The 16259-nt window shown below is 38.8% G+C and overlaps 1 protein-coding gene across 4 annotated transcripts in view; it reads left to right on the top strand.

Annotated features, from left to right (window-relative positions):
* Positions 1–2876: 2876 nt before the first annotated feature.
* The window catches only part of Brd7-9 (Bromodomain containing 7/9), a 143040-nt gene continuing 129657 nt past the window's right edge, over positions 2877–16259 (top strand). For all 4 annotated transcript variants that reach the window (XM_090368880.1, XM_090368879.1, XM_090368878.1 and 1 more), the window contains exon 1: positions 2877–3155. In XM_090368880.1, the coding sequence (XP_090225006.1) occupies positions 3095–3155 (61 nt within the window). In that variant the 5' untranslated portion in view covers positions 2877–3094. The remainder of the gene's footprint in view (positions 3156–16259) is intronic.

Raw genomic sequence — 16259 nt, 5'->3', positions numbered from 1 at the left:
TGGACAGGTATTGAATCGAACGGAGGGGCGAAATGAGAGAGGTTTTTTTTTTTTTTTTTTGGCTGATGCTGCATAAGCTTGCTTTGTTACATCATATGCCTCTACCAATGCTAATGCTAATGCTAAATATTGCAGAGTCTGAAAGCGACGCACGTGCCTGCGTGGTGATCTGATTGAGGCGTTTAAGGCTTTGAATGGTTTGAGTAAGCTGAATACTGATGGAATTCCTCTTCTTGCACAGATTAAACGTCTGCGCGGGTAGCACAGTGGTATCGTCACCGTCCTCCCCACACCAGGTGGAAAAGGCCTGGGTTCGAATCCCGTAGATGACGCGAGGAACTTTAATGGGCTTTTTTCGCTCCCTGGCTGAGTTAGTCGCTCTCAGGCGTAGATAGCAAGGTTTTTCTCCCCAGTAACTGGGGTTTTTTCGTCCAGAAAAACAGGCAAATCGACCATAGAACATCCGCAATTTACACACACAAATACGGGTTAATGTATTTAATTACGGCAACCCTAAAATAATAATTAAAAAAAAATTAATTGCTCAGATTAAACACCTGATGTGGCATAAATTCAAATTGAGAAAGACAGTTGCTGAATAGATGTGGGGATTTCTTTCAGCCGGCGCGTAGTTGGCTGGAACAATCTTCCATCTTTCGTTGTAGAAGTTGAAAGCTTTAATAAATTCAAGCAGATCTAGACAAACTTTCGGAATGAATGGGTTGGCGAAGTGGGAAGGGTTTTTTTTTTTTTTTTTCTGCTGATGCTGTATAAGCTTGCTTTCTCTTGTTTGCTGTATAGGTTTGTCTCTACTTGTACTAATGCTAACCATGTATACTGAAGGGGCGAGAAGATAAATAAGCCACTTTCTAATGTCGTGTGGAATTTATCGAGCACAGGGTAACTATGCGTTATTCTCTTTGGAGATCCAGTAGTTTTCAGCTCTGCTACTGTATTGTTTCCTTTTATCCCAACTAGTCAGCTCTATGACGGTGTCATCTACACATGCCGCTTTACTGTTTGAAACTGATGGTGTTATAAAGACTGCAGTACAGTCACTGAAGAAGTAACACAGGAAATTATTATTATTATTGCTCTTATATTATTTCTTTCTGATTGGGGGTTCCACCTCGTGACGGGTATTGCTACCAAGTACACAGGGTGGTTGTTGTTGTCTTGTGTTACATTTTCGGTCGAGGAACTCTCTTACTGTCCTACAGGTGTTAAGCATTGCGACTTTCTGGAGTTACTTGTAGGTGTTCGCTGGGAGACCTATTGCTGCTAAGCTGTTATGTATAGTCTTTGGCAACATACTTTTGCTTGACACAATGATCGGGATGGTCGTTACTTGTTGCATATGCCACATCTCTTTGATCTCCTGTCTGAGGTTCGTGTACTTCCTGATTTTTTCCCCATGGGTTTTCTACAGGTTGTCAATGTTGGGTACCGCTATGTCAATCAGATAGGTAGCATATTCCTTCTTGTCCACAAGGGTTATGTCCGGTCTCTTGTGCGGGACTGTCCTGTCCGTTATTATGGCGTGGTCCCAGTACAGCTTGTGGGTTGGAGTCTCTAGTGCTTGGGGTTCGTACTTGTAGTACGGTACACTTTCTTCGATCAACTTGTATTTCCTTGCTAGCTTCTGATGTATTATCCTGGCTACATTGTCGTGTCTATGAGTGTACTCAGTCTGGGTGATCACCTTTTATCCCGCGGTTCGTTGGTTCGTTTCTGAGGCCAGGTGGCATCGTCGACATGTATAATCGAACACTCCTTGGCGATGTATTTTCTATAGTTCGTAGTGTTGATTACCTGGTTTTGGATGGCGAGCATGAATTCTTCATTCTTGGGGTTATTGTTATTAGCTACAGTGTGTAAGGAAGGAAGCCTGATGCTTAAGAGAGAGAGAGAGAGAGAGAGAGAGAGAGAGAGAGAGAGAGAGAGAGAGAGAGAGAGAGAGAGAGAGAGAGAGAGAGAGAGAGAGAAGAATGATGATATCGAGCTTAGGACCGTGGGTTTGCCAAGCCCATACTCACCAAATGTAAGTCCCTATGGTACAGAACTCTTAATTGAAAATTGAAACAAAATTATATAGAGTTATTAAATAAAATGTAAATAAAGTGCAGTAAAATAAAAGTATGTATGTAAGGAAAATGTAAAGAAACGTGTTCATACATTTAAAAGTATTTTGTCTGCTCGTAAGTGTGCTAAGAGCTTTATATAGGATCCTAGAGAACGCTGTGATTCCAGAGTTTTTACACTGTATCTTCTTGTGCTGACATATCTTAGATTTAATTGCTCATAGGTAGCCAACTTTAGTTTATCGACAATTTATCATTACTGAGCTTCTTTAAAATATACCACTCTCCCAATAAATAAATACATTGCTGTTTATTCAGTGTGTGACTATGCTGACTGCCATTTTAGAGATGCGACCTCGCGAAAAGCAGGAGCTCGATACATCATTGATGTATCGAGCTCCTGCTTTTCGCTCGATACATCATTGATGTATCGAGCGAAAGCTCCATTGATACATCATTGATGTATCTAGCCTGAAGTAATGTAACCCGCCTGAAGAACAGCTTATGGAATTTTTGTTATATCTGTAGATCAAACGTTAGCTAGAAATGAGGAATTATACCACTTAAAAATATGCTAGCAATGAGGAATTATACCATTTATACCATTTTACAATGGAATAATGTAAAAAAATACATGCAGAAACAGTTTACGTCATAAGTCGAAATATGCGGTATTAAAATCGTTTTTAAAGTTGCTATTGTTATTTTTTTCTAAATGACACAGTTTAATAATAAATAAAATGATAAACAGAAAACACAGTGCGCCATCTATTTTAGCAACAACGAATATGTCAGTATGACAAATTTTCGTATTTAGTGTACCGTACGATGTTCTATGTGATCGTGATGTTCTCGTTATTCGGGAATCCGTCGTGTTCGTTGATAACAATGCGTGAATGGTATTTTATGTGTGTATTGTTTAAATGATATTATTTTACTCACTTTAGTCCATGATTTTAATTGACAGTTTACATCTCTGTGAAAGGGCATCATTGGCCGCCGTTTAAGCTGCAATGGGGAGCAAAAAGCACAAGAAACACCATAAATCGGAAAAGAAAGAAGCTGCATGTGACGGTATAAATTTATTTTTCAGTTAATTTTATGTTCCTTCTTACGATTTAATAATTTGTTTACGATGTTTCTTAGGACATATTGTATCTAAATTATGGAAAACTAATATTTTGCATTTTCTTTCTGTCACTTCGGTGTGGTGTGTCTGGAATATTGACGCTTGCTACTTGCGGGCACCGAACTCCGAATGCCTCCTGCAAGTTTCCTCGCGGGTTTTCTCACCTTTTTCAGCTGGTACTCAGATGAATTTCCCGCCTTCCGATATCACCTGACTTCTAGAAATTTCCCACAAATTTAACTGTTACTCGTTCCTTAGTTTTCACCACCACTTTCTTCTCCACGTTTGATATGATATGTTACTGCAGGTTACTGCAAACTCATTACAGTTATTAAATTATATCCATTAGGATTTAACTGGTCATCAGCTGTAATATATTCTGATATTATTTTGCAGCATTATAGATCGCGAATTGACGACATCCTGCTCATTATTGTGTAATTTAATTTTTCATTTTATTGTGCGAAAAATTAAGCAAACATTATTTTGCATTATTCACTGGACAAAAGTGAAGATGCTGTTTTGGTTATGACCCTTGATATCACCAGTTTCCACTCTGGTAGTTACTCGTTCTGGAATCTCTCTTGTGGAAGATGTATTTAAAGAGCATGTGTCGCTCCATATAGTTATCTGTGTGCAACGTGGGCTCACATCTATTGAGTATGGGCTTGGCACACCCAGGGTCCTGAGCTGGATATCATCATTCTTCTCTTTCTTGGTGATTCCCTTCTACTTTCCTCTCTCTCTCTCTTTCTGGGTATTTCATAATTTTTTTTTTTTTTTTTTTTTTTTTTTTCTCTTCCTGGTGCAGCATAAGCCTCAGGCTTCTTTGCACCATATGGCTAATAATAACATTTTCATTCTCATTCATGTGCAGTCCCAGGTAGGGGCTATAATTATCCTCTTATAACCATAATAATGTGGAATTCTTTACTGCCACATGGTAATCAAAGCTTAATGATTCTCCAAACACTGCTTTAGGACCCCCCCCCCCCCACTTTAATTGCTTTAGCCAGCTGCTTTAAAAATTTCTGAAACAGTCTGTTCTCATTCATTACTGTCCTGATACATTGCTGACTTCAAGAATATTAGTTATGAAATTCATTAATTCTTTAGTAATGTATTTACTGGTATTTAGTAAGGTACTTAGTAACATGTAAACTTAAAATTTGCTTACATATATAATAATTATTCATCTTTGTTTTCAATAAGGGTCTCTGACATTTGCTTCATTGAAGCTGTTACTTACCAGTACAGTTATATCATTTTATTATCTTCTATTTTTCTCTTATTAACTTCAGGTAAGCAAAAGATATCAAGATTGATATAAGTGTTAAGCAGAACCATAATGAGAGCATTATGATTGGAAGAGGTACATGGTTTAATGGATTTAATGGTGTGAATTTGTATATCATTAGTCGGAAAAGAGTGGGGCACACTTCTAACTATCTTGTGTTCAGAAATTATTTGCCTTGGACACAGAAATACTGTCCTGGCTGTATATTACATTATTGCAGCTATGATAAAATAAGTCTTTTATTTGTTAATTTATGGCTTCCATTTTTTTGTAGGTTTTGTTTTCAAACAGAAATACCAACTGCTATTTTGATGTTGTATCAGCATATTCAAAATCAGAAGACTAGATAATAAAACACCAACTATATGTGGTGTTATCAACTAATTATTTATCAAAATAAGCACTAATACTGTGCAGGAATTTCCACAACTGTAATAAATTATGTTTATAAAGCATTAAAACTACCTGTCCAAGTAATTAAAAAAAGTAAAATTTGGAAGAATAAAGGAATAGTTAGGAGGAAAAAGAAATACCCACTTATTGATTTAGTCATATTATTAGAAGTAATAAAAACACAACTCTTTTATCCATTAAACTGCTCGATCATTATGCCAATTTACAATGTCAGCTAGTCAGTTTGCACAAACATGTCAATACCTAATTTTGTATTTAAAAATTTATTCATTTCATTCATTAAATTCTAATTAATATCATAAACTGAATTTCTGGTTGAGACTTTTCAAATGGTACATAATTTATTGGCGATGTTTGGGTATCAGGGACATGCTAAGAGAGGGGGATTTGTTGGAGGGCAGTTGAATAGATTTTCTAATCCTTGATCAGGGATGTAGTCATTAGGCAGTGATATTATTGATGCCGTGACAGGGGGAGAATTATCATATAGAAGACAATAAAGGAAAACGCATGTGTAGTCTTTTTTTTCCTGCCCTCAGGAATGTGGAAAATGTATGCGTGATACAGAATTCTTTTATAAAATTTTAAAAAATTGCTTCCTCTCCCCCCCAAAAAAAAGATGTAGTGTACTCAACACTGTTCCTTAGAATGACTTTCTATGTGACTGACAAGACCAAACTGGTGTTTCTTCATTCTGGCACTGATTTTCATTATTTTTACGTATAGTTTTTGTTTATTTTTAAACCAGTACATTTTATGAATTGGTTTAAAAATAATTAGAGAGATAATTCATTGCACTGAACTTTTCATGAGAATATTATATCAATAAAATCAGACTTTCATTAAGGGAAGTTTTCCTGGCACCTGTAAATATTTTTGTTATAATGAAATTTTCTTTTAAAATGTTGTTTTAAGGAGATATAATTGTTCATTGAATTGTATTCTTTCTGTCAATATAACTCACATTCAGAAAAGGTAGATATTTGATAATTTGAAGTGCTGATCAAGGCATCAAAGGCAGATATTGTTAAGATATCAGAGACATGATGTCACACAGATATAAGCAGTGCAAAATTGGAATTTGGTCAGTACAATGTGTACAGGAAGGATAGACAAGGTAGGACGTGAGGAGGGGTTATGCTGTTAGTTAAGAAACAAAACCTAATGACATGCAACCAGTTGACATGGGTGGACAGTGCAATGTTGAGTCAGTTTAGTGTGGCATAAACACTGACAAAGGGAAAATGAGAGTAGGAATGTGTTATAGGCCTAACGACTCTGATGAATACAATGAACAACTGTGCAGACAAATAGCGGGCCAGAAAATCAGAATGTCTTGTAATGGGGGATTTTAACTTTCCAGATATTGACTGGAACTTGTAGATTGGTCACTCACACACTAGCAAGACTTTTGTGGATTTATTGGAGGATTGTTTTCTACAGCAACATGTTCATCTGATTATCAGCAGTGATTAGCATTAGTAGAGGCATAAGATGCAAGAAAGCAAGCTTATGCAGCATCATCCAAAAAAAAAAAAAAAAAAAAACACACCTCCCATTTCATCTCTCCATTCGTTCCAAATGCCTGTCCAGCTCAGCCTTAAATTTATTTAGGCTATTGGCTTCCACAACAAAAGATGGAAGCCTGTTCCACCAATCAACTACCCGCTGGCTAAAGGCAAATTCCGCACATCTATTCTACAACTATCTTTCCTAAATTTGAAACTGTGCCCCCTCAGATTCTTAGTCTGAGCATGACAAAGAATCCCATCAGCAGTCAGCTTGCTCAACCCATTCAAGGCCTTATACACCTCAAACAGATCACCTTGCAGGTGCCTACTCTCCAGGTGCTGCAATTTGCAGAACTTAAGCCTTTATTGGTAAGAGCACCCCTTTGTTGCCCTTCTTTGTACTTGTTCTAGCAACTCTACATACTTCCTAAAATGAGGTCTCCAGACCTGTACACAGTACTCTAGGTGTGGCCTGACCATTGCCTTGTATAACGGGATTATCACCTCCCTGTCCCTGCTACCAAAATTCCTATATATCTTTGACAAGACTTCATGACCTGCATTGGCAGCCCGTCTGCACTGCTCAGCGAACTTCATATTTGGCTGCACAATTACCCTCGGGTCTTTTTCACTTTCCACTTCCCTAAGTGTAGTACCACCCAGTTGGTACGTTTCTCTTCGGTTATTGCTACCCATATGCAGTACTTTGCATTTGTCAATGTTAAACTCCATTTGCCACTTCTCAGCCCATTTTCCCAACTTATCTAGATCCATTTGGAGTAGCATACTGTCATTACTGTCGTTAACAACCCTGCCAACCTTTGTATCATTTGCAAACCTGGACATTAAACCTGATATACCTTCATCAATATCATTGATAAATATACAAAACAACAATGGGCCCAACACCGAACCCTGAGGAACTCCACTAATAACATTTGTCCACAAAGAGTGGTGTCCATTGATTACCACTCTGTTGTCTCCCACTCAACCATCCCTTTATCCATTGTAGCAGCTTACCCTTGATGCCATACCTCTCCAGTTTGTACAGCAGTCTTCCATGTGCTCAAAATCTTTCCTGAAATCCAAGTATATGATATCAAAATTATTTTTTGGCATTCAGTTCCTTTGTGACCACATCATAGTAAGCAATCAAATTGGTCAGACAAGACCTCCCTTTGACAAACCCATGTTGTGTCTTAACTATTACTGCGGTCTTGTCTAGGATGATCCTGCAATGCTTCTTTAACCAGTGATTCCATTATTTTCCCCAGAACACAAGTTAAACTAACAGGTCTGTAGTTACTTGTGTCACTTTTTGAACCTCCTTTGTGAATTGGTGATACATTTGCACACCTCCAGTCCATGGGGACCTCTCCTGAGTCCAAGGAAGCTCTCATAATTATGGCTAAGGGTTTGCTTACTTCCTTTGCTGCCTCCTTTAATATAACTGGATAGATCCCGTCCACCCCAGGTGCTTTCCTTCAACAATTTCGCCTCCACTTTGCTCTCAGTTATTACAAAATCACTTAGCTCCCTGTTAGCGTTTGATAAATTTCTGGAACTCCCCTCATTGAATAACTTCTCATGTGTGAATGTTGATGCAAAATACTCATTCAGTTTATCAGCTACCTGAGCATGATCATCAATAGTCAACCCATCTATTTAAGTGGTCCAATCTGATTCATCCCTTTTCTTCTAGAGTTTACATATGTAAAGAGCTCCTTGCTGTTTTTCTTTGCATCCTTTGCCAAAGATTTCTCGTAATCTGCCTTAGCCTGCTTAACCTCCTTTGTGACTTGATTACAGACTAGTTTATACCTGCCATAGGCTTCTGTGTCACCTGATACTTTATATGCATCCCATACATTATTCTTCTCTGCCACTAGCCTCATTAATTCATCTGACATCCATTTAGGCCTAAACCTTGAACAGTATTTCTTAGTTGGAATGAAAAGCCTAGTAGCCTCCAAAATTAAGTCCCTGAAGGCTTCCCATTTAGAATTCACTTGGTAACATCATCAGTTGATCCCACTATACAGAATTTAAAAACTGTCTGAGACCTTTACGATAGCAAAAGCCCTTCCCTTTAGCCTTGATTGCAGTTACATCTTTAAATAATTCCCACATCAATACATTGTGATCACTGTTGCCCAGTGGTTCCTTTATCTGCAGATTCTTAATGCATGAAGAATCATTACTGATAATCAGATCAAGAGTATTACTCCCTCTGGTTGCCTCTTGAACATGTTTCTGTAGAAAACAGTCATCCAATAAATCCACAAAAGTCTTGCTAGTGTGCGAGTGACCAACCCACAAGTTCCAGTCAATATCTGGAAAGTTAAAATCTCCTATTATAAGACATTCTGATTTACTGGCCCACTCTATTTCTCTGCAGAATTGCTCATTATACTCATCAGATTCATTAGACCTGTAACACGCACCTACTCTCATTTTTCCTTTCCAGTCCTTATTTCACACCAAACAGACATTCATTTGATTCATTTCCTTAGATTTTGTTTCTTAACTAACAGCATAACCCCTCCTCCCTTCCTATTCTGTCTATCCTTACTATACACATTGTACTCCCCAAATACCAACTCTGCACTGCCTATATCTGTGTGACACCACTTCTGTGATATCCCAACAATATCTGCCTTTGATGTCTTCACTAGCACTTCAAGCTCATCAAATTTATTAACTACATTCCTAGCACTGGTGTACATGCAAGTATACATGCACCTGTTCCTGCTCCTAGCCACCCTAACACAGCCCATGTATTTACTTGTTCCACTATGACTCCCACGGTCCTGGAAATCTCCATTACCTTGCTTTCCATTCATGATTATTCTGCATTAAGAATTTGCAGATAAAGGAACCACTAGGTGACAGTGATCACAGTCTACTGATGTGGGATTTACTTAAAGATGTAACTACCATCAAGGGTAAAGGGAAGGGTTTTTGTTTTTGTAAAGGTGACTATAGTGGTCTGAGGCTTTTTTTTTTGAAAACCCCAAACACGAGAGGTGATAGAACCTATAGTACTTGGTACCGTGCTTGGGTTGGAGGTTGAGAAGACGAAAGAAGATATTTGTTGACATTAGACTTGAACTTCTGTAGACTGTAATTTTCAGGAAATTTGTATGAAGGAAGGTTGTTCCAGAAAACGGCAGTTGAATGAATAAACGAGGAAGATGAGAAGTTGGACAGTAAATGGATGTTGGCTGGTGGCGGCACGTGTGCAGACTGTTTTGAAAGAGAGAGTGGGAAATATAGAAGCCAATTCAAAGAACAGTTCCCATGGAAGTATCTGCCGACTGGGCTAGCCGGTTGGGAAAAGTGCCTGCATGGCAATCCAAAGGTCGCGGCTTGAATCAAAGTATTGCAAAAACCTTGGAAGGTGCATTATGGCCACAGAAGCCGATGCGCCAACAACTACCAAATAAAAAAAAAGAAGTATCTGTAGAAAAGGCATGCAGCAGAAACAGTACATCTATGAGACAGAGTGGAGAGACTCTGTTAGAGGAGTCATTAATTAACCTAACTGCCTTCTTCTGAATGGCATCTAGAAGCCTGAGAGAGGTTTTTAGAGCACCGCCCTAGATGACTGAGTTTTAGAAGGATTGAAATCAACTAAGTTGTCTTTGCCCCACTGGAGAATTACCTGGAGATCAGCATTTAAGGAATTGGTAGCAGATATTTGAGAAGTTGAAGCTGATTGAGCAGGGCAAGGTTTCTCAAAATGGAAAGTGGAATGCGATGTGCTATCATCGGCAAAACTATGGATAGGATTTCCAGTCAGTGGAAGAAGATCATTAATATACAAGAGGAAAAGAGTGGGAGAAAGAACTGAACCTTGGGGAACATCAGCATTAGTGGAGAAGTTAGACGACAGAGAGCCATCTATCATCACCCTCAGTGAGCGATCAGAGAGAAAACTGGATAACCAATTATAAAGAACATTGAAGCTGATTGAGCAGGACAAGGTTTCTAAAAATGAAAAGTGGAATGCAATGTGCTATCATTGGCAAAACTATGGATAGGATTTCCAGTCAATGGAAGAAGATCATTAATATACAATAGGAAAAGAGTGGGAGAAAGAACTGAACCTTGGGGAACACCAGCATTAGTGAAGAAGTTAGACGACAGAGAGCCATCTACCATCACCCTCAGTGAGCGATCAGAGAGAAAACTGGATAACCAATTACAAAGAACAGTTGGCAAACCATAAGATGGAAGCTTGTTTAGAAGATCTTTATGCCAGACATGATCGAAAGCTTTTGAGATGTCAAGAGCAACTGCTTGTTTCACCAAACTTTTCCATTGAATTTGTCCATAAATGGGTAACATAAGCCAGAATATCAACAGTGGATTGACACTGACGGAATCCATACTAGTGATTGTTGATCAGGCGGAAGGTTTCTACGTATGTTCAAACAGGCCTATGGGGCTGGGAAATTCCATACTGCAATAATTAAAGACAAACACCAGCCAGTGTTTGTCTTTAATTATTGCAGTATGGTTTCTATGTAGTTTAAGAGTTGGCAGTTAATTGATTTCTCCATTACTTTAGAAAGAGTAGAAGTAATTGCAATGGGACGATAATTGGATGGGACCGACTTGTCACCCTTTTTAGGAACTGGCTTGATATGAGCAAATTTCCAAGCAGAAGGGAAAACACCTTTGGAATAAGAAAGTGAAAAAAGCAGGAATTAGTTCAGAAGCACAGGTTTTGAGGACAAGTGGAGAAATACCATCAGGACTTGGAGCTTTCTTAGCATCGAGATTCGTCAAAATCCTTCTGACATCCTTTTGGCGGAAGACCATAGGAGGCATTGAATGGAGTGTATTGGGAATGGTGGGAGGTGTTTTACCAAATTCGTTAATACGAGTTGGAAGAAAAATGGGATGCTAGCAGGTCAGCTTTATCCTTGGCTGATTTGACAACAGAACCATCTGGTTTTGACAGAGGTGGGAGCAGAGATGGGCAGAATTTGCAGCCAGAAGCTTTGGCAAGAGACCAGAATGCTCGGCTGCCATTAGGGAAGAACAAATTTTCTACTCTTAGCCTGTTCAAAATCTAGTTTGGACTGATTAATAACTGCTTTACAATTGTTGTGAGGTTTGGTATAGGCAAAAATGAAACTGAAGAATTGGAAACAAGCCAAATACGATATGCAAAATTCTTCTCTTGAACACCCTTAGCATATTTATTGGAAAACCAAGGTTTAGATAGAGGATGAGATTTTAAAGTGGAGTGTGGAATAAAGGATTCCATTCCTACAAGAATAATTTCACTGACACGATCTGAGCAAATGTTGACATCAGAAGTTTTGAAACAGTAGTCCAACCGAGGAAAAGAAGAAAAGAAATCTCAGAGGTCATCCCATTTTGCATTCTTGTAATGCCAAACAATACGCGGTTAGGAATAGCCATGAGATAATGGCTTCATTTGAGAAGAGACAATCACCAATGTGATCTGAGTTACATAAAGAACCACTCACTTTGACTGTGTACTTAGAAGGGTTGTTTGTGAGAAAAAGATCAAGCGTGTTGGCTGCATGGTTAGGATTGTCCGGTATTCTTGTAGGTAAATGAACAATCTGTGCAAGGTCATTAGAAATTGCAAAAGCCTCAGCATCTCGACCAGCTGGGTCGGTATGACTAGAAAACGGAAGCCAGCTGGAGTTGTGAATATTCAAATCACCAAGGAAAATTACCTCACTGTTAGGAAAGTTGGACTGGAGAAAGTCAAATTGCAAAGAGAGGAAGTCAAGGAGCGTCAAGTGATTAGTGGAGTTGGGAGAACGGTAGAGACAACATATGAATTTGACACAGTGAGTTAGAGTGATTTTAAGCCAGAGAAGATCAAAGAGAGAAGGTTCCAAATTACCAGTTCTCTGACAGAGAATATCAGAATGGACATATGCACAAGTACCACCTTTGAGGCGAAAGGTATCATACAGTGAATAATTTGGGCAATTGAGATGAGCAGTAGTTGAATTAACTGATAATTGAGATTCTGTCAGAAAAAGTACATGAGGTTTGGCAGACTGCAGGTGGGCGCCTCCGTAGCCAGGTGGGAAGGAGCAGCAGTGCATAGCACACGCTTCTTGATTAGACCGGGGTTCAAGCCCGTCACCACCAAATACGGAGGATGTGGAAAGGTCAGGGAATGACCACCGCATATTCTCGGAGCAATATGGCCTTAGTTGCTAATGCTCCTAAAAATCAAATAAACAACAAACAGCAGACTGCAAGTGGAAATGGTCATCGTTGAGATTAGAATTGAGACCACGTATATTTATGAAATGAACTAGGAAGTGTTTGGGAGGTTTATATCTTTTCGCAGATAATCTTACTCTATTAGTTTGACAATTCATGGTGTATTCAATAGTAAGAAAAAGTGGATGGGGACATGCTGTATGAAGTCATGAAATTTTTGGTTGTGGCATACACATGGTAAGAATATACCCAGATCCTTGACATAACGTGGCCTCGACAATATCCCGTGCATACACACTACTCTGACTCCCTCCAGTCACTATCTTGCGGAGTAGAGGTAGCAAGATTATACACTAGCTAATCTGGAAGCCTCCTAAAGAGTTACCAATAGGTTCGGTCCCATGTACTAACTAGTGGCCGGCCTGTGAACACCGTTTTAGAGCTGTACCCTTGAAATGTAAGGAAGATTGGATCAGTTTTTGAATTCTATACAGTGGGATCAACTGATGATGTTAAAAACATTGAATTCTAAATGGGAGGCCTTCAAGGAATTAATCTTGAAAGCTACTAGGCTTTCATACCAACTAAAAAATATTGTTCAAGATTTTGGCCTAAATGGATGTCAGTTGAACTAATGAGGCTCATGACAGAGAAGAAAAATGCGTGGGATGCATAAAAATTAGCAGGTGACAGAAGCCTACGACAGATATAAGCTAGCCTGTAATCAAGTCACAAAGGAGGTTAGGCAAGCGAAGGCTGATTACAAGAAATCCTTGTCAAAGGATGCAGAGAAAAACGGCTTCTTTACTTATGTAAACTCTAGAAGGAAGGGGATGAATCAGATTGGGCCACTTGATGTTGATGATCCTGCTCAGATAGCCAACAAACTGAATGAGTGTTTTGCATCTACATTCACACATGAGGAATTCTGTCAGTAATGGGAGGACAGAAGTTTACTAATCTCTAACAGGGAGCTAAATGATTTTGTAAAAACTGAGAGCAAAGTGGAGGAGAAATTGTTGAAGTTAAACATAAAAAAAGGCACCTGGGGCAGATGGAATATATCCAGTTATATTCAAGGAGGCAGCGAGAGAAGTAAGCAAACCCTTAGCCATAATATGAGAGCATCCTTTAATTCAGTGGAGAGGTCCCCATGGACTGGAGATGTGCAAATGTATCCCCAATTCACAAAGGGTGACACAAATAATAATAGACCTGTTAGTTTAACTTCTGTTCTGGGGAAAACATTGGAGTTACTATTAAAGAGGTGATGCAGGTTCACCTAGACAAGACTGCAATAATAGTTCAGACACAGCACGAGTTTGTTAAGGGAAGTCTTTTCTGACCAATTTGATTGGATACTATGATGTGGACACAAAGGAACTGGATGAAAAAATAATTTTGATGTCATATGCTTGGATTCAGGAAAGCTTTTGATACTGTTGCACATAGAAGACTGCTTTACAAATTGGAGTGGTATGGCATTAAGGGCAAGTTTCTGCAATGGATAAAGGGATGGTTGAGTAGGAGATGGCAGAGAGTGGTAATAAATAGACACTGCTCTATGTGGACTAATGTTATTAGTGGAGCCACTTATTCTGTAACAGCCAAAAAAAAAATTCCCAGAGAGAGAGAGATTCAAATGTAGAAGGGAATCGCCAAGAAAGAGAAGAATGATGATATCCAGCTCAGGCCCCTGGATGTGCCAAGCCCACAGATGTGAGCCCCTGGTATCGATGAAGGTATATCAGGCTTAATGTCCAAGTTTGCAGATGATACAAAGGTTGGCAGGGTTGTTAATAATAGTAAAGACAGTATGCTACTGCAACAAGATCTAGAAAATTTAGGCAGATGGGCTGAGAAGTGGCAACTGAAGTTTAACATTGACAAATGCAAAGTAGTGCATATTGGTAGAAGTAATCCAAGAGAAATGTACCAAATGCGTGGTATTACACTCAGGGAGTTGGAGAATGAAAAAGACTTAGGGGTAATTGTGCAGTCAAATATGAAGTTTGCTGAGCAGTGCAGATGGGCTGCCAGAGCAGGTCATGGAGTTTTGTCAATGATATATAGGAATTTTGCTAGCAGAGACAAGGAGGTGATTATACCTTTGTATAAGGCAATGATCAGGCCACACCTTGAGTACTGCATACAGGTCTGGTGGCCTCATTTTAGGAAAGATGTAGAGTTGCTAGAACAAGTACAGAGAAGGGCAACAAGATTGGTGAGAGGAACAAAGGGGTTCTCTTACCATGAGAATCTTAAATTCTGTAAGTTGCAGCATTTGGAGACTAGGCACCTACGAGGTGATCTGATTGAGGTGTACAAGGACTTGAATGGTTTGAGCAGGCTCAATGCTGATGGGATAATTCCACTTGCTTAGCTTGAGAACCTGAGGGGGTATAGATTCAAGTTGAGGAAAGACAGTTGTAGAATAGATGTGCGGAAGTTTTCCTTTAGCCAGCAGGTAGTTGATTGCTGGAACAGACTTCCATCTGTTGTGGAAGTTGATAGCTTAAATAAATTTTAAGCTGAACTAGATAAACATTTGGTGTGATCGGATGGGTGAAATGGGAAGGCTTTTTTTTTTTTTTACTTGTGCTCTATAAGCTTGCTTTCTTGCATTGTATGCCTCAACTAATGCTAATTCTAATATCTAGTTTATTGCACTTTTTTGTGCACTAGTGATGGCATTTATCTCTGTCTTTTGCCAAGATTATTGGATTACGTTGGTACTGATGTATATTGGCAGTGTCAATGGGATTATGATGTCACTTATCTCTAGTGTCATTGCCAAAGTGATTGACATGCTGTTTAAATACTTTTCTTTGCATGAGTGTCAGTGTGTGTTTTTTTGCATTTGTAGTCTTTATTTCATTGGATCTTTTCATTTCTTTAGTGATTTAGTGTTCTTAGTATTATTGTGATCACTCTGTTCTTTTTGTTATAGAAAAATAGTGAAATGAATTAAATCACTAATGAAATGAATTAAATCACAATGCAAGAATGTTGTCATTTGTGATTTCAATAAAGAGGACAACAAAAGGATCCTGAATTAATGGCAAGAAATGAAATTATTCATTGAGAAGTGCACTGTGAACCAGGTCAGCAGCTGTCCAGTTTTTCCTGACAAAGCAAAAGCAATACTTTTGAAGTTTTTTGGATCTGTCCAAATGAAAAAGAAAACAGTCAGTTATGAAAGACAGTTCTTTTAAAACAGCAAAAAATTTTTTCCAGTGCACCTTTGCATATTATTGGGCATTTACAAGGGGGTGTTTGAAAAGGTCATAGCCTTAGTATGAAAGGTTTATTTGAGAAGTCTGATAAAATTTTATTTTTCAACATAGACCCCTTTGGCATTAATGCACTTTTGCTACCAATTCTGCAATTTGTTGATTCCCTCTTGTGTCTCCAGAATGTATCCACTGTAACATCGGTGGCACTGTTAGTGGGAAAATGGATGCCAGCCAGGTATTTTTTGAAATAAGTGAAAGTGTGATGGTGTTAGATCTGAATATGGGCAATGGTCCAAGGTTTCAAAGCCACACTCATGCAATGCAGCCATGACAGGGACAGATGTGTGAATAGGCATATCCTGGTAG

This window comes from Mastigoproctus giganteus, chromosome 2 (assembly GCF_048544385.1).
Source record: "Mastigoproctus giganteus isolate SK-2022 chromosome 2, ASM4854438v1, whole genome shotgun sequence".
NCBI classification, from domain to species: Eukaryota; Metazoa; Arthropoda; class Arachnida; order Uropygi; family Thelyphonidae; genus Mastigoproctus; species Mastigoproctus giganteus.
The sequence above is the reverse complement of the archived record's forward strand: the minus strand, read 5'-3'. Positions and strand labels throughout refer to the sequence as shown.